This window comes from Polypterus senegalus, chromosome 12 (genome assembly GCF_016835505.1).
Source record: "Polypterus senegalus isolate Bchr_013 chromosome 12, ASM1683550v1, whole genome shotgun sequence".
In the NCBI taxonomy this organism is placed as follows: domain Eukaryota; kingdom Metazoa; phylum Chordata; class Cladistia; order Polypteriformes; family Polypteridae; genus Polypterus; species Polypterus senegalus.
This window is the reverse complement of record NC_053165.1, coordinates 35,897,257-35,924,587: the sequence shown is the minus strand read 5'-3', so window position 1 is coordinate 35,924,587 and position 27,331 is coordinate 35,897,257. Positions and strand designations below refer to the sequence as shown.

General features: G+C 34.7%; 1 protein-coding gene across 1 annotated transcript in view; it reads left to right on the top strand.

The window, feature by feature from the left end:
• The first annotated feature begins 949 nt into the window (after window positions 1-949).
• Window positions 950-27,331, top strand: part of LOC120540226 (forkhead box protein P1-like) — a 526,994-nt gene continuing 500,612 nt past the window's right edge. Inside the window, exons 1-4 of the mRNA XM_039770790.1 lie at window positions 950-976; window positions 1,408-1,488; window positions 9,323-9,460; window positions 9,768-9,857. Coding sequence (XP_039626724.1) covers window positions 950-976; window positions 1,408-1,488; window positions 9,323-9,460; window positions 9,768-9,857 — 336 coding nt within the window. The remainder of the gene's footprint in view (window positions 977-1,407; window positions 1,489-9,322; window positions 9,461-9,767; window positions 9,858-27,331) is intronic.

The following is a 27,331-nucleotide window of genomic DNA, read 5'->3' as shown; positions in this document are numbered from 1 at the left end:
GATGCTTTGACATCTCAAAAGAATTCCCTGAAATGAGAAGAGTGGTCAATAATTTTCTAAGAAGGTGTTTTATTGATAACCTGGCAATACATTTCCTGTGGGACAATGAATTAAAGGAGTCAAGATGTTTAACTGTAATCTAGATCAAGCAAAGATACATAGATCGGGAGTAATAAATCCTCTTTTGTGGGTTACACAAAAGAAGACAAGACTTTTTGTATTTCTTTTTTTTCTGAAGCACAGAAATCAACACATACAAATTGGAATCAAGTAGAAAATCCTCTAAGCATTTTTAATTAAAATGATGAATCTTTAGAATATGTTATAAATATGTGTTTCATTACTGATGTAACAGTTTCCAATTATTCAAAATCAATCACAGATTTTTAATGTAAAAGTATATCTGAAATAATCTGAAAAAATATACTTAAATTTATCCATGTATTTTCAGATTGGATAAGATTAGAATATAATCATTCTTCATTGGCCTAGACAATTTCCTCAGCAGCTTGAAGTCCAAGGACAGAAGCAATCCTGGATAATATGCCAAATCCATTTTAGAGTTAGAAATATGTAACTAATTATATTTTTTCCTATGAAAAATATTTTTGAAATATTATATTATTAGCAGTTATTTTTATTATGGTTTTGTAGTTGTTAGTTTTAAATGTGTACATAATGCTGAAATAAAGTAATATATTGTAAATTTAACAAAATTTTTAATGATACCTTTTGCATGGTGTACTGTATATACACACTAACATGGTACAATAGTTTTTATATCTTTAAATACATATTACTGTCTAAATAAAAACATAAAATGCATTTTTTAGAAATATTGTTAATCTTTTTAATTTTAAATAATGAGAGAAGAAATGTCAATATTCTGCTTATGAATAGTTTATATTCATAGACAAAAATTAAACAATATATTTCTCATCTATGGAAAATGGCAACATTTTATAAAGTCACATTGGTAAAATAAACAGTCTGAACAGTGAAGCTGTTTTTTGTAAGCCATATTCTTCCTAAAGTAATGTTTAAATGCTTTACAAGTATGTGCTCATTTTTATCCTGCTTTGGCTTCCTTTATTTCTTGCTAAATGAAAATAACTGTGATGTGTATGTGTGTGTTTTCCCTTTTACTATTGTTTTCCTTAGTACCCAGCTCTGCAGGGGTCAAAGGGTTAACAGCAGTCATCAGTAGTTCCTTTAAAGCCCCACACAAAGACATTATTTTACCTGCAGTTACTGAGAAGAGGAGGCCCATTGTGAGGGATATTTGAATTGATTATGTTTAGGGGCTGGTTGTGATTGGTGGAGAAGGGCGTGGTTGATTGGATAGTTTTGCATCTTGTCAGCTTGGGAGCACCCGTGCGCGTGTAATCTGTCTGTATCCTGAGGAAGCTAAAGACACTACAGCAAGGCTTATTACAGCTTCATGGCCCAGCAGTCTATTTACCGTTGCAGCTAAATGGAGTTTGTCAGGTTTGTCAATATGATTGATTCTGCAATTCTGGTACCTTTCTTCTGTAAAACCTGACAATTTAATTTGCCTAAAAGAGAGGAAAGAATATACATTGTCATTTGTGTAGTATTTTAGTATTTTTGTTGGATTTGTTGTCAGCTTTTTCTAGGGTTAGAGTGAGTGAGTTCTGTTTAAAAGGAGATCAAAATTTACTTTCAAGCTAGATCTTGGCTTTCATTGACATGCTTATTTTTCAGCAATACATATAGACTTTACTTTACATGTTTAAAATACATTCTTTGTAAATATAAAAAGAAAGATTAGTGCTTTATTGTTTTTGTAAGCTTTCAGCGTAAGAGTTAGCTGATAATTGATGCAAATGGGCAATCTCTGTGTTTAGGAAACAGGGAAAAATTTGCTTTACTGACTTTTCTTTTATTATTTTATTATTACTTGAGCATGATATGTTTTTAATTGACACTGTTGTAAATGCAGTCTTTTTCAAGAATTATAAACAACACAAATGTAAGATATAGCTTTATGGTGCAAGATGATTTGGGTCTTGCAAACTTCTGTATGTAGTTTTCTTTCTTTTAAATGTAAGCAGTTATTTATGAAGAAAAAAGTATCAAGATTTTCCTGTTGGGGTAGTCATAGGAAATGGGTGTCAGGAATGTGAAAATTCTGCATGAACTTTTTTTAACCCTTTGGAGACAATATCAAATTATCACCTGAGAACAAATTTTAGGATCAGCGTTTATAAATATTAGCTATATTTCTCTTTGCCAACAAGCCAGCTGATCTTTTTGAGGCAGTATAAGGAATGAAAAAGGTAAATTTATTGTGAAACATGAGCTCATGTGTAGAACTACAATATTCTGTAGCTGGTTTAAACTCACATTTGTGAGAAGTGATTCATCTGTCAGTTTATAATCAAAATTGATTTATTGCTCATTAGTAGTGCATTAGCTCTTTCATGGAAAGCAGTTATTTGTCCAATAACTTGTCAAGCAGAAAAGCTGCAAGCACCTGACATTTCTAAAGGATATTCCAAGCAACTAAAATTTAGATTTTATAAAAAACAATGGCAATATGTGCATAGAATGCTTTTTTGTGTAAACGGTGTCATCATTCTGAAGTAAATATAAAAGTTTTCTTAAGCGCGACTGGATTCTTTAGTACAAGAAAAAAACTTAGTAATGTATATACATTTCCTTGCTGTAAATTATTGAAGGTTACAGTTTGTACAGCTTGATATTAATTACTATAAATTAACTTGCAAAGCACAACTCACCTCAGACATATAACTGGTACTCATATGTGTTTTTCTACTGAATTTTCAGTGACTTTAAAACACTAGTTCATTGAACAACATGAGACCTTTAGGAACACATCTACCTTTTCCTTTAAAAGACCGATCCAATTCTAAGGTTTTCTGTAACAGATTTCAAAATCATATAAAAAAGCTATATTAGTAAGGTCTTCATATTTTACTGTCTTTAAGGAAGTTACATTTTGTTTTTAAGCCATTCCCTGCACTGCTACTGACATAATACTGCCTTTGACCTTTTCAGATTAATGAGGATCATGGTTTTTATGACACTCAAAAGGCAACAAAAATAGAAACATAAAAAGAAAAAAAATTGTGAACTCATGTCTGCCGTAATGGAAACAAGGATTAGAATTGTGCTGTTCCACTGCTTGGGGTGAAAACAATATGCATAAGGACATACTAGCCATTGTCTTTTATAAGTTTTCATTTGACTGGAATATTAGAGACTGTGATCTTAATTAAATCTCAACTAACTCAAATAATGTATCTTATGGCATGCAGTGTTGCATAACCTTGCTGAGCTGGTAAACCATAAATCATCAGCTAGGAGAATGATAGGAGGCACATTAATGTGTAAGCATTTGTGTGCACCTATTTATATTAGTCATTCATGAGCTTAATATAAAGCACATATATTGACTATTTATTGTCTTCTAATATTATTAACAGTTTCACATGTCATAACTTTGTCGAAGGTTTGAATATAAATGTATGAATGGTCAAGTACCAGGTATGATATCTGACATAATCATCAGGCATAAAAATCAGACTTCTAGATTTGGGCATTTAAATATATATAAAATCTATGTGAAATTTCTAATGCTTTGCAAGATAGTGACTCCGGGCATTTCCCTCACAGTCTGTGTTCAGGATCATATCAACCACAGGAAGGAAGATCTGTCATCTGGTGTCATCACCTTTCCAACAAACAGCACTTTTGTGAAATGACGTGGTGAATACCATGACTGAAATTTTAAAGCTGTCATGTTAAGTGTAAAAGAGAACGGAATTGCAAAGCCAAGAATGTCATTTTAAAGACCAATGAAAATGTGTTTCAGCCATCACTAAATAACAAATGATTCATATTAATTCAGCAATGTTTATTTGGGCAAAACAAACAATAAGAAGCATCAAAAGATTAGAATTGAGCTTTACTGTTTTCATACTTGGAAAATACTTTTTATTAAGTGCAATTGCATTTCAAACACCTGCAGGAGTGGTCAGTTCTGTAAGTGTGAGAAATCTCTGACTTGGCCAGCTTGTATTGTTATAGTAAGTGAAAAACTGCTGTTCATTTGTTTACTTTATAGAAAACAAGCCTGGCTTTACTGGAAGCCTGTTTTTTTGTGGTCTAATATTTAATTAAATTTTAGTCTGACTTTTGTTTTTACAGTTGCTCTCACTGGTCACTCCCATCATAACGCTGTAAACAAACTGCACATTTCAGAATTTGGATTTACATTATTATTTTCTCATGGTCTGTTGAGCCATCTGATATAAAATAATACATTTAATGAAGGAAATTTGAATATCTTGCATAAAATGAAATATGACAAATTGATACAAGAATATGAACCTAAGAATAAAGAAAGCTTTTGAATTCATTGTCTAAGTTTAAAACCAATTATTACCTGTATAGATAATTTTCTCACAGTGAAGCTCTAATTGCAAGATATTTGTAAGCTTTGTCATCTATTATAAAAGAAAAAAATATGAAAATTTGAAGATAGCTGTGAACAAGGTAAACCAACAACATCAAATATGTACACTTCTCCATATTCACAAGGGCTTGTTAGTTGTACTTTTATATTAAATTTGATGTCTTGACAAAAGAAGATGACACAGGGCAGCATACATTAAAATTTGACTAGTTTAGCTAACCTTTTCCAATGCTAGTAGCTTAATTTCTCTATACATTCAGAAGAGTCTCATTACTGTAATTGCCATACTGCTCTGACTAAAGGTTTATTTTAAAGGCCTCTATTTGACTTAATTCTTTTTGGGGTTTTTTTTTGCCTTTTTTCAGTGTGGTTTGACCTGTGCCTTTACAAAGCACATTGGTTGAAGTGAGTCCTCATTAAGCCAAATCAATGAATCTGGCAGTTGTCAAAAAAGCAGCTAATAACTTCTGCTCAGAATTGAAACAGATTCAAATGACATGCAACACTTTAAGTTTTAATCTTATTACTCATACTTCTGAATGCAAATTTTGTTATTTAATATACATTAATTTGTATTATGGGTGTGATAAATGTAAATCGGTTGTTAAGTCTGTGTCTTTAAACTCAATTTTTGGAAAAGCATGTATTGTATTACCTCTTTTCATCAGACAGTACATATGATGCTTCATAAAACTATTTCTTTTTTTTTTTTTATTAATTTTATTGGAATCCATACAAAGCAATCAAGTTTTTACAAAAAGAAAAATTGAGTTAAGAACAGATCGATCCCCACCCCTGAGAGAGAGAACGTAAAATTTAAGGCTTGTAAACATACCTAAATTAATAAATTCTCTGTGCTTCATGAACTTATTTTAAAATATTACTGATTAGATCCTGCCATGTTTTGAAAAAAGTCTGTACGGATCCTCTAACTGAGTATTTGATTTTTTCCAATTTCAAATTATATAACACATTGGTTTCCCACTGACTTAAAAGAGGAGAGTTTGGGTTCTTCCAGTTTATCAGAATAAGTCTGCGTGCCAAAAGTGTAGTGAATGCAATCACAATTTGTTTGTCTTTCTCCGCTTTAAGCCCCTCACAGCTGTTAATGGGTTTGTGAGTCCAAGGCTGTCTGAGAGGTAATTAAAATTTTTTGTCCAGAAAAATGTTAATTTGGTGCAGGCCCAGAACATGTGACCCAGTGAGGCTGGAACTTGGTTGCAGTGTTCGCAGGTTGGATCATGCCCTGGATATATTTTGGAGAGTTTTAGCCGAGACAGATGTGCTCGATATATGATTTTGAGTCATTGCCATAAAACTATTTCTAAGTAACCTAATTATCTGTAGTTATTTTTTACATAACAAAGTACTACTTTCTGGTGCAGGCATCAAAATTGTATTGTAATTGTAAATATCATCTATTTTGAAAAAAGGGATAAGAAATGCTTTAATTGAAACAAATATGATATTAAAAACTAATAATAATTAAAAAAATAAATACTACTGTAATTCATTTCAATACGTATACTTTCTTGCATTATGGGCATTGTCAGTAAAATATTGAAACTTTGTATCTTTTATTCTAATCCACTTAATCCCATCCTGGGTTGCTGGAGTCAGAAACATTTCCCAAATATCACAAAGCGCAATGCAGGAACAAACCCTGGACAGGGTGCCAGGCCATTGTAAGAAAAACTTACACACACACACACACACTAGAGCCAAATTAGCATCTCCAATTTACCAAACCTGCATGTCATTGGACAGTGTGAGGAAACCAGAGCACATGGAGGAATTTGCATGCTCTCTCTGTGTCAACAGTTTCCTTTCATGACCCTGTTCAGGGCTAAGCAGGTTAGAAAATGACTGACTTTAAAAGGCTTCAGATTAAATGCTTGTGCAATGATATTGTAATATTTGTGATACCTCATACACTGCCTTTATTTTTTATTAATCAATCATCAATGCAGTAAATGGTTCCACCACCTATAAGTAGAAAATATTTCAATGTGCAAAAATGTCTTTTCTTTAATAATGTTAAGGCTACAACATGGTCAGAATTAAAGAAGGCTTTAAGCATATGACATACTAAAGAATGTATGTAATTTTTTTCTTTACGTCTCATATTGCATGAAAATGTGATGTTATGCAAAAAACATGAACAGGGTATGATTTTTATAATCCAATTATCATATACTTCCTGATTTCAGTATCTTATGAATATTTTTACTTTAAGATTAAAACGAACAGCCAAAAAATATTTTAAAAATATTAGTGGTTGTGAGAGCATTACTTTTTATTTGTAGGGTTAGTTCATTTTATTATTTGTCAACATAATAAGAGGTAGGCATTTTAAAACACATGAGAAAGTTTTGATGAATTAGAAACAAATTTATTTTTATTAAAGAAAAACAATTTTGTGGATGTTGAATGCATACATCTTTAAAATTTCTGTCCATTCAGCATTTCAATGGTATAAAAAGCAAATGTGACCTCTGTGGTTGTAGTACACACCCCTACTATACCCATTACACTAGCTTACTTTACTCTGTTACATCAAAATTATTATTCTTATCTTACTGTGAACCTCTTTGTTACATTCTTTTACAAATTGCTAATCCTTTTTCTTTTTCATTCAATTCCTTCAATAAAAGGCAGGAATATTTCTGAAGTTAATGAAAGCTTCATTATGTATACTTTTTAATTGTCTGAAAAGTCTGAAATTCAAAATATACACATACTGTTTATTTTTCCTTGTAGCCTTAACCTTAAATTGCACCTGACAGATTTCTTTGCAATGCCATAAATACATTTGTATTGTGTGGTACACTGTAATTTGAATTAAAACAACATATGTATATGTTTCCTCAGAAAAGACTGAGATGATTTAAAGTATGTGTAGCCCCTTTACCTTTTTATAACAATGTACAGTTCTTCCTGTATTTATATATTTTCAGTCATCCAGTAATACACTGTTTTCAATTTAACAGATTCTATTCCATGATTTAGTAAAATTATTGCTTACTTTTAGATACAAATTGCTCCCCAAGTTCCATTCCAGAGGATTTCCAGTCATTTAACAGAGGATTAAGTGGTAGTAGTTACAGTGATCAATAGGTTAAAAACAATACAATCACTCATGCTGCTAATGACCTCGGTAGTAATAGCCAATAAAGTGCTTGCAATAATAGCCTATTGCTGGGGCTGCATAATCTTTGATGCCTAGTATTAGTTACAACATAAGGGGGCAATGTAACTGAAGTATATCATTTCTACTCAGACAGCTGAAGAAAAAAAGCAGTGCATAGAATGTCATGTGGAGCCACTGTTAGAAATATTTGAAAGCATAGATTAAAAAGTACATATTTTACATGCACCATCAGTTTATTGTGAATTATAAGAAAAATAAATAAGATATTAGTTCTACTTTTAATAGTGGTTGTCGAGATGAGTAATGAAAATATACTGAATTATGTTTCGATATATTAATTCCTTTAGGTATGCAGTTTAGAACAATGCTTGAGGCAATTTGCTGAACTAAGTATATAATGTAAACTTTGCTTTTAAATTCTTCTGTATATTTTCCTGTACAGTGTATAGTTATCAGTGGCAGATTTACTGCATAGTTGACCTTCAGAAAACATTTTAGTTCATCAAAATTAGTGAAGCTGAGAAATCAGGACATCAGCGCATAATGAGTGTGAAATTAGGAATGAGAGTCGTCTATGCAAATGACAGGACAAACCATGTGAAAAAGGCAAGATGGACTTCATATTAAGACATAATGCCAGATAGAATTAATGCTGGATTTTCATTCCAAGCCCTGCCGCATCATGTAAATGAGGCCAGTTAAGTGATAAAATTTAATATCGAACACAGCATTGCTGTGATATAGGAAAAAGTATAATTTAGAAAATATGATCAAGAAGTGAATACATTTCAGACAGTGATGCCATCACATTACAGTAATTTAAGACTGACAGTTCAGTGCTTCTTGTTTTTAATTGGCAATTATACTGATTATACTGATTTAACTTAAACCTGAATATATTTTCTTAATAAAGTATTTGAATAGTCAGCATTTATTATAGTTCTTGTTATTACTATACATAGTCATCTTAATTACAGATATATTGCATTTCAAATTCAAATAGGTTTCAATAATATAAATGTAGCTGCAATTTGTTTGACCTTGGCTAAAATACGTACTGTCATTTTAATGATATCTTTGTTATCAGAAGAAGACACCATCCTTTTAGATATCAGGTACTGGATGTCTGTACACTGAGCCATGTTAACAGCTGCAAATGTGAAATGCTATCTGGTTCATCACTATAACTGTTTGTCACTTACATGTCACAGAAAAGGACATATAATAGTGCTTTACATAATGTGAAAAGTTGGCAGCATCTGTATTGTAGCTGTCTGTAGAATGAAAGGTAGGCAATTAGGGGAAGGATGAGCAGTTGGTTATGTTCATTGTTACTATCCTAATGCCACTCAATCAGTAGACAGTAGTTATGGTGAAAAATAAGTATAAAAGAAGAAAATTATCCTTATCAGAAATACTGTATTTTGAATCTTAAAATTTTGGCATTGTGTATAAAATGTGCATGTAAAATGACTAACAAAATATGCTATATCAATTTTTCAAAAATAGTTTAATCAGTGCTTTCATAATTTTCTAATTAAATGACAAAAATGTAAGAGGTCCTGCTCTTTCAGGGAAATGAATTTAAAAAAAAATGTGGAAGCTCCTAAAATGTACAGGAGCTTACTTGGATTTTAACTGTAAATATATTTCATTAGGTTTCAAGGTTTCTTAATCTATGGAGCATTAAGCATCTCTTTATATTGCAGGTCTCAGTACTACTGGCTATGATGACACCCCAAGTAATAACTCCTCAACAAATGCAGCAAATTCTGCAACAGCAAGTGCTGACCCCTCAGCAGCTTCAAGTCTTACTTCAGCAACAGCAGACACTCATGATACAGCAGGTACAGGCAAATCTGGTCTTTTCACTTGCCACCAAAGTCCACTGGAGTATTGCACCTTTCTCCACTGCTTATGTACAAATACATTACTATTATATTATGCAACTTTGAATGTGTAAAATGTAACATTTACATATATATATTACATTTTATGACTTTCAGCTTGTTTGCTTTGTGATGTAACTTTTGATGGTGTATGCTTCTAATGGTGAAAATGAAAAAATGGTCAAGTGTGAGAGTAAAGTTGCATTTACTGCATGTCAAAAGTTTCATTTTGTGAGATAATCTTGTGGCTATTTTCTTGCAGCAGCAACTTCAGGAGTTTTATAAGAAGCAACAAGACCAGCTGCATCTTCATCTTCTCCAACAGCAATCACGTGCTGGAAAGCAGAATAAAGAGGTATGACAAAATAAATATAAGCGTTTCAGTTTCATTTGCTTTCATATTGTGAATTTTTTTAAGATGATGGTAATAAAAAAGAACTAACTCACTCTCTCTCTCTCTCTCTCTCTATATATATATATATATATATATATATATATATATATATATATATGTGTGTGTATGTATATGTATATATATGTGAATGTATTGTGGTATCTGGCCGGGGCTGGACCCCGGCCAGGACGCCCAGGAGGACCGGAGGAGGGCTTGTGCTTCCTCCAGACCACAAGGGGGCGTCCGCCCTGGTTATGTTGGAGGCCACGGGTAAAGGGCTTAGAAGCCCAGCCCTGTAGGGACCCATTGCCACCGCCAGGCAGCGCCCCAGTGCCTGAATATCCCTGGAGCCCAGCACTTCCGCCACACCAGGAAGTGCTGGAGGGAAGACGGCATGGGACAGCCAGACGGCTTCCGGGTGCGCAGCTGGAGCCCATCCGGGTTCCTATTTAAGGGGCTGCCTCCCTTCAGTCGATGGCGCAAGTCGGGTGGAAGAGCACGGAGCTAGAGAGAGGACGGAAGGCGGCCAAGAAAGAAGCACAAGGACTGTGAGGCCTGGACATTTGGGGGAACAGTGCTGGAGGCACTGGGAAGTGCACTGACTTTATTAATTGTAAATAATTGTGAATAAAGGGTGTGTGGTGAACTTATGATGTCCGTCTGTGTGAGTCCGGGTTCAAGTCCATAGTATATATATATGTATGTATGTATATGTATTTATATATATAAATATATATATATATATATGTGTATATATATGTATGTATATATATGTGTATATATACAGTATACTCTATAATATAAAATCCTAAGCCTAAAAGTGTAACGATTTTGTGCAACGATTTTATGTGACGTTTTTAAACTTTAAATCGAGTTTATTTTAAAACCTAAATATATATGTTTGGTATCATTCTTTTCAGAATTTATCTGACTTTAATGTGATGTTGTTATATTTTCAGATTCTCATTCTGTTTTTAAATTATAAACTAAAAAGTATAAAGAACTCGTATCTCGTGAGACGAGACTTTGAGCCAAGAGATTTAACCACGCCCGGGGCTGGAAATAAAAGACAAAGAGTAGGACAGCTTCTGTACAGGCTTTTAAATGTTTGAAGCACCACGCAAGATGCAGATCACGCTGCATGGCAGCAGCAGCAAGCCAGCAGCTGATTGAGCAAAGAGGAGGTAAAAAAAACTGTATTTGTTTCCTATTGTATCACCATTTAAGAGGGGGTTTTGGAGAAGTGAATACTTCTCCTTGGGGTGTGTTCAGCCCCCTTCAAAACGCAAGTGGCAGAGATGTGAATTGGCTTGCTTGTAGCACAGGCTGGGAGGGCTGACGAGCAAAGCAAGCAAGGGGGAAAACCCCCTAGTATGTATATATATATATATATATATATATATATATATATATATATATATATATATATATATATATATATATATATATAAAAAAAGAAACGTTCCTTTTCCAGGACTGTGTATTTCAACAATAATGTTTTAAAAATCCAAATAACTTTACAGATCTTTATTGTAAAGGGTTTAAACAATGTTTTCCATGCATGTTCAATTAACCATAATCAATTAATTAACATGCACCTGTGGAATGGTCGCTAAGACCTTAACAGCTTACAGAAAGTAGGCATTTAAGGTCACAGTTCTAAAAACGCAGGACACTAAAGAGACTTGTCTACCGACTGTGAAAAACACCCAAAGAAAGATGCCCAGGGTCCCTGCTCATCTGTGTGAACGTGCATTAGGCATGCTGCAGGGAGGCATGAGGACTGCTGATGTGGCTAGGGCAATAAATTGCCATGTCCGTACTGTGAGACGCCTAAGACAGGGAGACAGGAAGGACAGCTGATCATCCTCGCAGTGGAAGAGCCCGGATCTCAATCCCATTGAGCACGTCTGGGACCTGTTGGATCGCAGGGTGAGGGCTAGGGCCATTCCCCCCAGAAATGTCCAGGAACTTGCAGGTGCCTTGGTGGAAGAGTGGGGTAACATCTCACAGCAAGAACTGACAAATCTGGTCCAGTCCATGAGGAGGAGATGCACTGCAGTACTTCAAGCAGCTGGTGGCCACACCAGATACTGACTGGTACTTTTGAATTTGAGCCTCCCTTCATTCAGGGACACATTGTGAAACATTTTTAGTTTATGTCTTATGGTGTTGACTCTTTTAGTGTTCATACAAATATTCACTGTGTTCACACAGCTTCTTGCTCTTGAATATGCTACATACAGTTGCCCATGTGTTAAATGTTTATGCCATAGATCATTTCCTGTTTTTCGCACTGACTGACTTTGGCTTTTGTTGATGGTCACTAGAAAACACAATTTTACAATGAACTGGTAAAGGTAATTAGTAGGAAAAATAAGAATTTTACTCTGTATCACATTTTAAAATGGTAATTTCATTCAAATTTGAATGCGATATTGATCTATAATCTTGTACTGTTGCAATGTTTTAGAGGATTTAGTTCAAAAGCAATGTACACTGAATCATGGTTTATTTTAATTTATTGCACACAGCATTGACATTTACAGGCTATACCTTTATCTGGCCTTTGGAATAAAGTGAATGTTTTAAGCAGTGTATAGAGAAGAACGGGTGAAAAGAACTACAATAACACCTCCTACATGTTCTGTCCAAAGGGGGCCCCTTTACTGAGCCTCACAAATGTTTAAACTTACAAAGGCATGCCGTCAGTGGGCCAAAACACCGTACCATCATTTCCTTGGTTTTGCTTTGCAAACCAGACTGTAGTGGCACATAATAATCTGACTTTCAAGGGGAAACCCTAGTACTCTGCAATATTGCATGTATTTCCACTACCAAGGGCCCATCCCTCTCTGTCCCCCGTTGTTTGAAGTATACGCATAAAAGTGTGCTGGACAAATACATTTGGGATAATGCAGAGGGATAACCCTCCATTCAAAGTTGCATATATTTCATAAAGTATCATTAAGAAAAAGAAGTTAACAGAATAGGGTGTATTCAGTGTAACCAATAATGCAACTTGCTAAGCATGTCTTCTTTAAACTTATCCAAACTTTCTTCCTTTCACTTTGCCTCTGGTAGTGGTGTTCATTTGCATAAAGAGGCAACCCCATTGCTCTGTGCTATGACAGATAAAGAACAAGATGCCCAAGAATTGCCCATTTGCAATAATTTTATTTTAGCAAATAAAGAAACAAGGGTTGGCTAATTTTCTTTAGTATCACAAGGTTTCAATTAAATCAAAGTGTTTTTGAGATTTTGGGATTTTTTTTTTTTTTTTGGTAGGGAGTGTTTTTGTCCTTAAATATTGCTATATCCTCCCCATACCTACATGGTTTTCTTCCAGGTGTTCCAGTATCCTCCAAAGACATGCAGGATAAAGTGTGTGTGGGTTTTCACCCTGTGATGAACTGGCACTCTGTCCAGGGATATTTCCTGCCTTGCACCCTATGTTGCTAGGATAGGTCCAGTCCACTGTGTCACTGGTCAGGATAAAAAGGGCTTAAAAATGGTAGCACATATCTGGATATATATCACTTCATGAAACATTTTAGTCCAACAACACAGAGCTACATGGAACTGGTCCCTACTCTTGTTGCGTTGGGTTCAAGACAGGAAACAATCTTGGATGCAGTCCAGCAAATTCCTCAAATCTTTCACCGGTGAAAAATGTGTTGCATACAGTTGTGTGAGAATCATTGTATGTTCTTATCCCCTCATAAGGAGGTTAAACGCTTTCGGATGGTTGAATCTATACAGTTATCATAGTACCAGCACAAATTTCTGTTTTAACAAACACCTTGGTTAAAAGAGACTGAAATATTTTTAAAAGAGACAAAGATCTGCCACAAAAGCAAATAAAAGACATGGAAGTACTGTAAATGTATTTGAAGAGTAAGTAAAGGAAAGATTAAAGTATTATTTAAAAAAGGATATTTAAGGTCCAAGATGACAGTACACCCTGACAAGTGTAAACTCTGGTTACTCTAGCATGCCTTGCTAACAGTTCTTTTTACCATAATATGGGGGATGCACTAGGAATGAGTACCTTCTCAGTAAGCCACTCAGTTAAAAGTGAGTGTGGTGTCTTAACAGTCATATCAGTATAATACATAATTACAATTTACTAATAATTTAAATAGTTTATGCAGTTATTACAAACTTATAAGTTTAATATTTGAATATTCTTTAGAAGTAGTTGTGTTTTCAGCTTGCTAATTTATATAGGCTACATAAGATTTAGTAAATCACATTGTAAAAGAATATGCTTAAATTTGCTTTTTGAAAAGGCCAGCAAAACATGATTATATAATGAATTCAAATTCATTAATGCATATGGTTAAATGTGTAAAAATATTTTCCAGGCATATTTTCCAACAGTGAGAGAAAACAAAAATTCTCCGTCATTCCAAGGTACTGGTACAGATAGTTTTGGATAACATTAAGTTCAACGAGTCTTGGTTTTATAGTGTTAATGAGGACTATTTAATGCACACTGCTAGTGTTTAAGTCCGAGTGTAAACAACTAAAATTGCCTTTCATCAAGCCAGAATGCTGGGTGTGCCACAAAAAAAAATTGCAATCCTCTGACAAATTAGTTTTATCTGCATAGTTCAGCATTTCAGAAGTGACAACTGACCTGACATAACTGCAGCAAGACCTTCTTTGTGTGCATTCAATTGTGAGAAGTAAACAAACTGACTTGTTTCCTTTGTTTTGTAACTGGGTGGGGACATAGCATGGCAGTATGACTTCATTTTATACTTGGACAATTGATCTTGTATACTTTTATTTCCTGAATTCATGTATGTGAAAGCTTAATGTTGCTATTTTTTTAACTTCCTGAAGAATAAGATTGCCAAGGTTCATGATTCTTTACTTCATTTAATATTATGTAAACATAATTTTATATAAAAAAACTAACAAAGGCTTGTTAATTTAGCAGTATTTATTTAGAAGATTATACCACATTAAGCCTAATTCACTTTAAGATTATTACACATTTTACAGCCTGTCAGAAACTTGGAAATTGCTATGGTTTTGTAATCTCCACAAGGGTCTAATGAAGGTTTTTTTATAGTTACCCATAACCCAAATAATGAATCAGCTTCTCAATAATGAAAGTAGTTTCACTCCCACTCTATTTACTCTTCTCACCAAACTTCTTTGCCTGTTTCTGAAAGACTTGTGAGAATATTTGAGAAGGAGAAGATTATCACTGAAAAGAAACCATACCGAAAAAATGCTTCCCTTAGAAGGGTGTGATCACCTAAAACTTTGATGAAAGTACAATAGCAATGCAATCATGGAAGCAATGGAAAATGAAATCATGAAAGGGGATCTGAAATATCAGTACAAGAAATATTGTAATAAATGAAGTTTGCATGAATTTTATGAGAAAATGAAAGCACTATCTCTAAATGCTAATCTGAATGCCACACTGCAAAAAAACTAGAAATAAGATATAAACACTGAATTTCAGGAGAAAATGACTTAATATTAGTGAAATTATTTGTCTATACAACAAGATAATTTTACTTGCCAAGACATCTTAAAATAAGTTAGTTCCAGTTTAGAAATAAGAAAGCTCTGATAAGGTGTTGAAAGGTTTGAAATAAGTAGAAAATGCTGTTTTTTAGAACAAATTACTTGAGATTAGACTTTCTACAGTGGAAATACACTGAATATTAGAAAATAATTTTTAATTCAGTTGTTTTGCATTCTTAATTTTAGGACACTGAAATATGAAGGCAAAGGAACAAGAGAATAAATCACTTTAATAAGTGGAAAATTCTTAATAACAGTGGAGAAAGAAAGTCTTGTTACTTGAAAAAAGTTAGCTCATCTTGAAATAGGTGGTCCAATATTTAATCTCAGAGCATATATCTTAAAAAAGGAAAATTATTTTACAAAAATCACAGAATAAGAAAAAATATATGATTATTAAGAAATAAATGCTTGAAATAAGCAAAATTATATTCCAATTGGGTGAGATATATTGACTTGGATTTTTAAAAAAATCATGAAATTAGTTAATTTCAACACATACTAAGCTATATTTGCATGATATATACAACAAATTTCAGTCCACCTACAAAAGAATAAGGTTAAAAGTTTAGGATGGTCTTCATTTCAAATTGAAACCAAATATTTTAGCAGAGGTTTGAATTAGGAATTCATTCCTACATTCAAGACACATAATTAAGATATAATTTCCTGATATACAGTATGTTGGCTTCCTGAATATATAAAATAACTTACAATAAAGACAATCATTAGTATTGCTCTTTACTTAAGTATTACATCAGTATCCAACAGCACTACTGCTGTGTTAACAATACAGAAACAGAGAAAAACATAAGCACATGAAAATTAGCTGACACAGGAAGGTTACCTTGTATATAACACACATGCTATATCCATATCATTATTGTACATTGCTGTTCAGGACTGCCTCAGTCAGAAATGCATAGCAAACTTAATTACATAAACAAAATTTTAACAGTGGTAACTTTGCCAAAAAACAGGACAAAGAAAATACAACCTAACGTTAAAATCCACAAAATATCAATTTACAATTTATCTAATTAATTTTCAAATATTATGGTAATTATATACAGTACATCATAGACATGCATTTCCTGTTCTACATTTGGCTCACACAATTTTTCTTCTACCATATTTGTATTTTCCCTTCAAATTGTGTACAGTAATATTTCAGTTTGAATTGCAGAGAGGACAGCGGCAATGCACTTAGGATATGTTAGATGTAGTGCATAATAGTATGCCATAAGGTACATGATAACTTCCTGCAACATTTCTTGAGGAAAAGTTGTCAAATGGACACTTCCAATAGCTAGCATGCAGGTATCTTGGTCCACAGTAAGGGCGGCGCTAGATAGTGGTCAGTCTTTGCTATAGAAAGGCATCAGGATTCTCAGAGGTCTTCAAGACAAACAAAAACCAACAAAGAAAATAGGCTGAATTTATTTTATCCTTTGTAGTCCTATACAGATTTATTATACAGTACATTTACTTATTTATAATACTGAATTAATGTGCTAATTTCAACAGAAGCAGTTATACACAGCTTGTAATTGAAATAGCAAAGAAATCACTAAATATTGAAAATTGTTATATTCTGTTGAGCCCTTTTAATCAAACCGTTTAATGTATAATGTCGTTCCTGTAGCTAACATTAAAAACAACCCTGAAAATTGCTGCCAGTCACAAATGGATAGAATAACATTGTCTATTTTTCCTTTAAACAATGTAAAAATGCAAAGTTTTACCTTAAGGTCATGAACTAATGCCTCATGTTTTGTTTCCCAGCTTTTTTGGTGGTAGAGAAAGTGAAGGAAACATGGATGGCAGAGCTCTAAACATGGCGATGGCATGTTTCACTAAAGAAAAAAAAAAAAACAATCTTTTTAAATATCTTTTGCACTATATTCTAGTATAACTCAAACATTCTCCTTTTAATGAAAACAACATACAGCAAGCTTTAAATTGCAAATGATTTATAACAAAAATAATATGATGTCTGGTATTATTTTAACTACTAATATGCGAGAACATGAACAAACAATTGAAATGAACCTTACATAGATCATATTTAAAGTTTTAAGTATTCTTTAAAATATTCCTTCATTATTTATACCTAATAAAGGATAGTGTCAGTCAGTTTATTAGTCTGTTCTGTCTTAAAAAGATGCTAGACAAAACTATTTACAATGCTAATAAATGGCTTTTTAAAAATATAATTAAAGGGAAAAATTGATTTCAGAATAACACAGTACACGTTTCTAATACAATGAAGAAAAGGGAACCTGGAATTCACAAATCAACAGTTACTGGCAAAGAGAGCAGTAATAATATTGTGCATGAAAAGTTCTCAAAGTTTGGCTTACCATAATATAGACTAGGTCTTTATGGAAAAAAATATAAAAAAAAGTGCAACCCTTTGAGCATCAACTGCAAAATATAACTTTAAACAACTTCAATTTGACTTTCATTTAGGCCTATCATGCTGGAACACTGAGTAAAGTGCATAACTAACTTTAAAATGAGTTTGAATAAAATATACATGACAAATTTTACCCTCATCGTGCATATGTGGAGGCTTAAGGATCTTCTTCATTACAGCATAAAACTGTGCTTTTCCATAAAAACTGGTCCATCTGCTCTAAACTTCTGTGATGTAGTTAAGATTATTCCAACTTAGAATACAACGCATTTGATCCATTATATATAAAATAAGCACACTCTAAGTCAGCACATTTTGTTTTAAGAAACCATTTTCCAAAATATTTCAGTCAAATGTCTGTTTTATGTACTTACATGATTGAGTTCTTTAAAGCATGGGTAAGCCTCCCATATAATCTATAAATGACCTCTGTGCATTACATTAATGATCAAGGAGCTGGGTAACTGCAAATTTATTTGGCTTTGGCTTCTTGTAAAGGTCCTGTAGTGTTTTGTAGTGCCTGGCCTGTGTGTGGTGGCTGTCAACTATTGTGTCAACAGCTGCAAAAACATATAAATGAATAATCAAATCAGCTGTGTTTTCTAAACAGTCTAAACTAAAATGGGATATGACCATCTCTATTGTGCACTTACCAGATGGTTCACATTCTTTCTCTGCTGTATTCTTCTTGGGTACGACTAGAAGGTAACACGTTAACAAGCGTCGCTGAAGGAATAGAATTCCCCGAAGATGCAGTGGAATTGGCCTCGCCTGAATTCTCGACTTCAGCAGCATCAAGCTTGTCAGTAGTGATGCCGAGACATTTCTTTATTTATTTGAGGCATACAGCCCTGTCGCTTCTGAGGTGTGCAGATATTCTGTAGCCTTTTCAGGAATTCTTTAAACACAGATTCCTGTAATGAGATTACACTCTTTTAAAAAGTGTGCAAGTGAATACAAGGTGTAACAGCTCAGTCTAAATCCCCTATAAAAACTAGTTGCTTACACTCACCCATGAATTTTGATCTTCAGCTGCGCATAGCTTTGGATATTACTTGACTATACGTTTTGCCATTAAAGAAACCTCATGTTTGGAGGTATATTTGTCTTCCTTTGTTGTTGTCCTCAGTATGGGCACTATGTTGGTCACTGTATTTCTAAATAATCTACAGGGCAGATCCTCTCAAAGAATACAATGCTACCCATTCCCTATGCGCTGCAGTGTTTTCTGACCTGCTCCAACTCACTTTCACTATGAAGTATGTATTTGGGGCTTGGTAGTTGAATGATTTTAGAGGGGCTGGCTTCTCTTAAAAGTTTTCTGGAACATCCTTGCTCACTGGATTGAGGGATTGGTGAAAGACTGGCATTTTTTAGAGTATTGCATTCAGAAGAGGAGGGAGATGTGAAGATGTCTTGTAAGTTATCTAACTGCAAAGAAAACTGCAGCTCCTGTTAAAAAAAATACAGGAAAAGGACATTGAAAATAGTCACCAGTTATCAATAAACTGTTTATGAATTATGAACTTTGATGAAGCCTGACATAAATGGAAATATTTACTTTTATTTAACGTAAATGAAATTAGTAATCAAAGACAGCATTGCTCAAATATCTCACCGCTTATATTTCATTGTTAAAATTTTTAGGTAACTAAAAACAAGATAGTAGTCATCATCTTTACTTCCTGATAAAACACAGAAACGATATGTGCTCAATTATCTATTGATATGTAGTATTTTCACAATATGTTGTATTGAACTATATAAGTGCTACAGTAATACTGTGAAATTCTTACTTCTGTGTGCTAATTAACATATAACACGCTATCATTCTCTGGTGCCATGATAAAGTTTATCAAAACATTTGTAAAATTAATATAGGCTTTGTATAAATTACAAACACACATAAATATGTGTTTACACAAAGATTCATATGGTGAGGTGAACATGTTGGGGCAACAGCCTTGATGGATGCATGAGCTGTCTTGTGCCCAGGTGTGACATTTCAAACTGCTTTTATTGAATTATGGAAAATTTGAATTGAGAAGGACCAAGCCCAAGTTTCTACTCTTCAGATTTCCACATCTTTAAATATATATTTATGTTGTCATCACTTTCATATAATAAATGTCCTCCTTTTCCCTATTATTTATATTTCTCCCCTGCTTGATCTCAAACATCATCAGGACATGGACATTTCTGACATAAAATTTGCTACAGGAGCCTTTAATCTCAACAAAAAGAGCATAGCAAACGTGATAATAACTACATTGTTTGCTGAACAATACTTCTTAAAAAATAAATAAATAATGCTGACCTCTTGATGTACTGCTGGCCACGAGGCTTTCTTCAAAGGAAATGTTCAGATCTTCACGTGAAACAGTCCCTATAAGATCTTCTGTAACATTTGCAACAGAGAAGACCAGTAATTCATTCATATTTGGACGTCATCTGCACAATTACCAGCAGTCATTTCCTACAGAGGTGTATTTACCCTGTTGCCTGATCAAGGACACGATACATACAACTTACTAAGTTAATTTGTGAGTGTATAAAATTAGCAGGGTGTTAACATTTCACTCAGACTGGTGCCTTCACCAATGCCATTAAAGTAATAAAGAGCACAGTCTCACTCAGGGCTGGCTCTAGAATATAGGCGAAGCTGTACAAGTCGCACCCAAACCTTTGATTTTTTTATATGACGCACTCATGGTATTGATCGAAGTTTCAAGTGCAGCGATCTTTTTATATGCGAGCAATGAGCTTACAATTGTGGATACCTCAAAATCGATATTAATTTTAAAATACTGGTCTCTAAATTTTAAAGTTTTTCTTTACAGGTATCTCAAATAGAAGCGACTTGGGTTGTGTTCGCTTTTACTACTGGTAATAACATGAGGCACGTGCAATGCAGTTAGAACTTGGCACATTTTTAACAGATACAGTACATTTCAATTTATTTTTAAGCAAGCATAAGTCTGTATCAGATCGTCTTTAACAACTTTTTAAATAAATCATTGTAACAAGTAAATCAACGACATTTAACTAACATTTATTCATAACTCTCTGTATATATAAAATCTAACAATGATGGCGCTCAATAAAGAGAGTCTGGTGTTGATGTGCAGCCTCAAACCACTCATTAATGTCTAAAATGGCAAGAGAAGTGCTAAATGTACCAATATGTTCAAATGCAAGAACTGTGTGCAGTGGAAGTTATAATTCAGGCCAGTGTTCGCTGGATAAATTGCAAAGGTGAAACCCGGAAATGAAAAAATAAATATTTATAACATAAACACCTTCATTTATTTTTTAAATTTTATGTAATGGTTACACGAAACTAGCTTGCCCCACTACTTCGGTTTTGTGTCGTAATGATTATAGGTATCAACGTGGACAGGTGAATCTTTGTGGATTCATAAATACAGAATGCACTGCAGCAACAATAAATGTCAATTAGAAACTTACCTTTTAATATTTCCAGTGTGACTTCGTCAAGTGAATCCATTGGTTTATATGTGGAAACGTGTTACTTATCAGCTGCGAAAAGCAAAACAGTATTTTAGCTATCTATGTAACGTTGTTAATAACCTTACGGTAAGAACGTTTGAAATGCAGCGTCTGATGCGCGGGAAAGCTAAGGACGCTTCACAAGGAACGCGTTTACGCATGCTCAAAGAAAGGTATGTTCCATTACATGACAAACAAGGGGTCAAAAACATGGCTGGATATTATATTAGGAAAAAAAAACGTATTTGTAAAAAAAAAAAACAAAACAATTGAACACTGCAAAGAAACTATAATTATACCGTTAGATTTTCATATAGTCAACAATGTCATTGACATAAATATTTTTTTTTCCTAAAATAATGGAACAATCCTGTATATTACACCACATAACGACTAAAATCGCTCAGCACTCGTGCTTTTTGCTGTTTAAACACCAAAGATGATTTGGCATTGTTTTATTTGCTGCTCGTTTGTGGCTTTCAGTTTAAAACGATTTTTGAGCCATATCAACACTACACATTATATTGTTTGGAGTTTCAAGTTCATGATGCTGTGTCTTTGATAGAGATGTTTTGTCATTTGAAATTAAAATCCCTACAGTGGATAAGTCCACCCGTTTTGTTGATGCTATGAAGCTGGTTCATTTTATTTCCTGTGAGACTATATGACTGAAAAACAAAATATCTATTATTGTGAAGTACTACCATGGTGATATCATTGAACTATATAAAACTTTTAAAGATTCCTAAATTCTTGAACTTTTCTTTTTATGTTAATAAATTCCAGCAACACTGTTTGGATTAAGCCATTTATTTGACACAGTGAAAAAACTCTTGCATCAAACCACCAGACACATTTTTTATACAAGGGTCATTTATTTTAAAATGTGGAAACCATTTTGAATTGAAGAAAAATATTACCATTTGAATATAATAAAGTACTACCCTTTGCAGGGAATCCAGCTGTTAAATCATACTAGTTACAGAGAAAGGCCACTGAATTAGGCAAGTGTTAATCTGAAATGTCATAGTTGTTAACAAAATCAAGGTTGTATTCTAAAACCTTTCTGGAATAAAAAGAGTTTAATTTAAGTCTCAGGGTTGTGTCTTACTCATTTCTTAAAACAAGACAAACCTAGAAAGTTTTGGTTCTTGAAATAAGAATATACTAGCCAACCTGCGGCATATATAAGCCGCATAATCAGGCCGGTTTTTTAATGATGTTTAAGCTCAGGGAGAAAATTAACATTTGAAAAATCGGTAATGTAATAAATCAGCAAGAAAAGCAACATTGTAACAATGCACGGAACGAACCAACACACAATCGTCCGTGCGGCGCTCAGGCGCGGAGGGTGGAATGGGAGGAGAGGAGGACGTCCACTCCGCTCCCTCCGTCATACTAGTCTGCTGATTTCTCGTCCAGTATGCACTGCCTGCTCATGTGCCCACCTCCAACTCGTCACTCGAGTCGTTGTCTTTGTAGACTACTCACGTAGACTTTTCATTGCTCTGTGCGGTTTTGGCTGCCTCTCTATATATAATCAACCAAGACACCCGACCACGGTAGTAGCGAGGTGGGTGGGGGGTGTGTACAAAGTGCAGGAGCATCTAAGAAGATGCATGTTTGTTGCGGATGCGAATTGCTGTATGTAGTGTGTAAAACAGTTTTCTATGGTGCACGCGGTTGTGCGTCGTAACCGAAAACTCACTATTTAAAGACTGCTCACTTCATTGTGTATACGACTGTAGGTGAATGAAAAGATGTAACTCTGGATAGGGCAACATACAATACAGCGTTTTACACTCTGCATACAGCAATTCACATCCGCGACAAATATCAATCTTCTTAGACGGTGCTGTTGCATCCACCCACGCTCTCGAAGCACACACACTGCCTGGTCATGTGCTCGCAAGAGCAACTAACAGAGATCCGCCCACCAACTGTAAGACCATGGGAAACCCCTCACAAACTGCTCTACACACCGCATATAGCGATTCACATCTGCGACAAACAAACTGTTTTACACACTGCATACAGCGATTCAAATCCGCGACATGATTTTTTTTAGATGGTCCTGTCCCGTCCACCCTTGCACTCGAAGCATACACACTGCCTGGTCATGTGCCTGGTCACAAGAGCAACTGACAGAGACCCGGCCACCAAGTCTAAGACCATGGGAAACCCCTTGGAAACTGTTTAACATGCTGCATACAACGATTCACATCCGTGACAAACAAACTGTTTTAAACGCCGCATACGCCGATTTATATCCGTGAAAAAAATGCCTCTTCTTAGATAGTCCTGCCGCGTCCACCCTCGTTCTTGCAGCATACACACTGCCTGGTCATGTGGTGCCTCTGTGTGAACCGGTCAGGCACAGAGAAGGTCAGCTGCTGAGAGAGTGTCTCGACTGTTGCAGGGCCTGCATTGGTGAAGCAGGTGAGACGGTAATGAAACAAAGGCACAGGGCTTATTGGTTTTTAAAGACTGCTTCCTTCATTGTGTTTTAACCTCAGTTTTAAGGATCCCATGGGATACCCCTCGCAAACTGTTTTACATGCTGCATATAGCGATTCACTTACGCAAGAAACATGCCTCTATGAACAGTCAACGTGGCTCAGAGGTGCATGTGGACTCTACGACAGACGAACATAGATGACGTCGTTTTTCCTGTGTCGTCGCGTCCGAGTTGGTGGGCGTGGTTCTGCGAGTTGTTGTCGTATCCAATGGTCTTAGAGTTGGTGGGCGTAGCTCCTTCCTGCATGCGCCATGGGCGTCTTACTTGTTGGCAGCTTAGTGAATCAACACCTCTTCCGGCGTGCTTTCCATGGGTGACTTGCCTTTCCATGGGTGTCTTGCCTTAGTGAATTTTATATATATAGATGTCTTGCTATGCTCATCACTGTAGTTGATAACAGGCTTTTCTCTCACAGTTGTGCTTTTTTAAGTCGAAATTGTCTTGGAATTACATTTTTATATCTAAGTCAGATAGCTTAAGACCAGTTATCTTGAATTGAGCAAAATAATCTAGCAAGTATCTTTGCAACATGAGATGTTTAATCTCTTGGGGCAAAATATTAGATATATTACCTTAAAATAAGAAATTTTTACTTGTTAAGAAAAAATGTTTTGCACTGCACCAAAATTAAAAAAAATGAAAAAAAAAACATTATGAAAAACACTGAAGTGATGAAATTGACACTTGCAACATATTGTTAAAAAATCTTTGCAAATGTAATCGTACTCGCCTCTGTCTTTTAAATTAACTCAGCATTGATTGACATTATTTAGCCATTTTGAAATCTATGGACCACATTTCAAACCTCAGATCACATCTTGTGTGTTGATTAGCCACTCACAAAACAATGGTTTCACAAACTTTTTGCAAGCATGGTTGCCATTGACCCAGCTTAAAATACAGACTATATGCCATTTCAAACATGTAATGAGGAAGGGGGGATTGTAATGGTGAAGGGCAACCAAAAAACTGTCGATCTTAATGAAATATTACATGTATAATAATGTAGAACCAACTTAAAATCTAGGCTACATGCCATATAAAAAAACTTAATTGAGAAGGGTGGTTGGTGGGGTTGAAGTTCATAAAATTTTACATGCGTATTACTGTTGATGCAATGACTTTAAGACCTTAAAATGTTTTGTCCAAAAATTATGGTATAATTGGGGGTGTGCAAAACCAAACATGTGTTACCCTGAGGGGTGTTTGAGGTTTGTTTTTTTTTCTTTTTAGCTAGAAATCCATACAGGACCAGTGGCGCATGCAATAACAATACCAGTAGTGTTAGTACCATTAGTTATGGGGAATAGCTGGTATGACGCAGTGGGTATGTAATTGCAGTTATGGAGGGAAGTGTGTCTGAAATGCATAGTGCACTGCTGAGCCTGACAGAGGACTCAATGAAATACAGAGGACACAAGGTGCTCATTTTGATAACACCTGAGAAATACTTGCGTTAGCACTTTTGAATTACCGAGGGGCGTGGGGGGGAGCGGTAGGTTTGGGGCCAAAGAATTCATTCCACTGAAATGCTGCTTAGAGAAATGGATGAAGTCATGGCCTGGTATTTGCCCCTAGGGAAGTGTAGTCAAACAAGCTGGGCGGAATGTGTAGCCTCCAATGATATGCACAAACGATTTAACACCATGTGCAGTATAAAATGTTCTCACACCAAAACAGTTCAAACAGTATTAAGGAATGATTTGAGGTCAAGCTATTTTCTGATATGTGTAACTGCAATGTTTGCAATCTTGAAGGATGTAAAGATAAAAGGAAATTTTATACCAAAAAAATTTTTTTCTGAAGAAAGAGAACAAGAAATATCTTAAGATTATAACATGATAATGGTGAGTATGCTAATAATTTCCAGTGATTGTAACATTAGAGGGGATAAACTGATAGCTATTACAACCAATCCATAGAAAGGGAAATGACATAAATATACTGTACCGTGCACTGTACTGTAGTAACTGAAAAAATAAGTGCAAAAAAACTTCCTTACCTTTATTTCTTCTGATCTCTTTACAATGTCTAATTTCACTTCCATCATGATGGCTTTCCTCTTCTTCAAAGCACTACCATCTGAAGACTTTGAATTTTGTTTAGGAGCCATGATAAGGACCAAAAAGTCGCCAAACAAGGCAACACAAACAGAACACTTATGTCGCATGCAACCAAACTAGTTTGCAAACTCCCTCACTCATACGCTGCGTTACTGCGCATTCATTCAATGCGCATAACCAAATTAGTTTGTCCATGTAGCATGTAAGTACAACGCTAATGCCGTAAGCCAAAAAAAACTCACGTCTCATTTTTTTCAAGTTTTTATGGAAGTGTGCGTTGTAAACTCGAAACGTCACATGTCAAGACGTTGTAACCTGAGGACACCCTGTAATGACAAAAGGGTCAACATTTAAAAAACACATAAATATATGATTTCTTGCATTAACTCGTTTACAAATATTCCTGGGCAACACTGGGTACTAAACAAATTTTATAAATAACTTACAGTGCATGATACTTGAGAAATATTACAAAAATACCACACACAATACATAAAAAACCTCTTGAGGAATGTGTTTTTTCTGTACTTGTGATGGAAGTTGGAGTGTCCAAGGATACTGTGTTAACAAGTGATAAAGGTATTCAAGCAATAACTAAGAGGTGGTGCTTGTAGGTAGAAATAGTCCACAAAATAACAGTTGGTGTTAATAAAAGCTGATAGTGGAAGACAGATTGCTTGGTAACACAAAAAAAAAATGGTTGGCTTACAGCAGTGCCGCTATCAATAAAAGCTCAATTTGCCACACCAATAGGTGTTGCTTTTTCAATTTTTTAATTTTTTCATCGGTGTGCATTTCATTCTCTAGTTCTTCCTTGACTTTTACTTTATGTTGGCACTGCAATGCCCATGTTTTTTAACTGTAAAATGCCTTTAAGAAAGCATTGACTATTTTTTTTAACACCAACCCCACCCTCCCATAAATGGTGCAAGCAACACTATTGAATGTTGATACCCAGGTATAAATAACTGCTTCTGTCTTCTGTATTTGCATATTCTTTTTACTTTGAAAAATCCCCTCCATTGTTATTGACATTATTAAACATTACCAACCAAGTCTGAACTGCTGGCTCTGTTCTGCAGACAGCTAGACATTTCCTGTATTTCAGTACTGTGATGAGTGTTCCATGGTGAAGGGTGACTTTTTAAATAAATAATCACATCCCTGTAAGGATGCAGGACACCAGAATGCCTACATGGGACAAAAGGGGGGCGAGAAAGAAACAAGAAAATAAAATGAAAAGAGAGAGAAAAAGACATAGAGGTTAAAGGATAGAAATATGGGCAGGAGTGAGAGAGAGCCGGTACAAGAGGAAAGGAAGCAGGTAAATGGGAATGTGAGCCCTAGAAGAGGAGCTGGCTGGCACTCAAGGGAG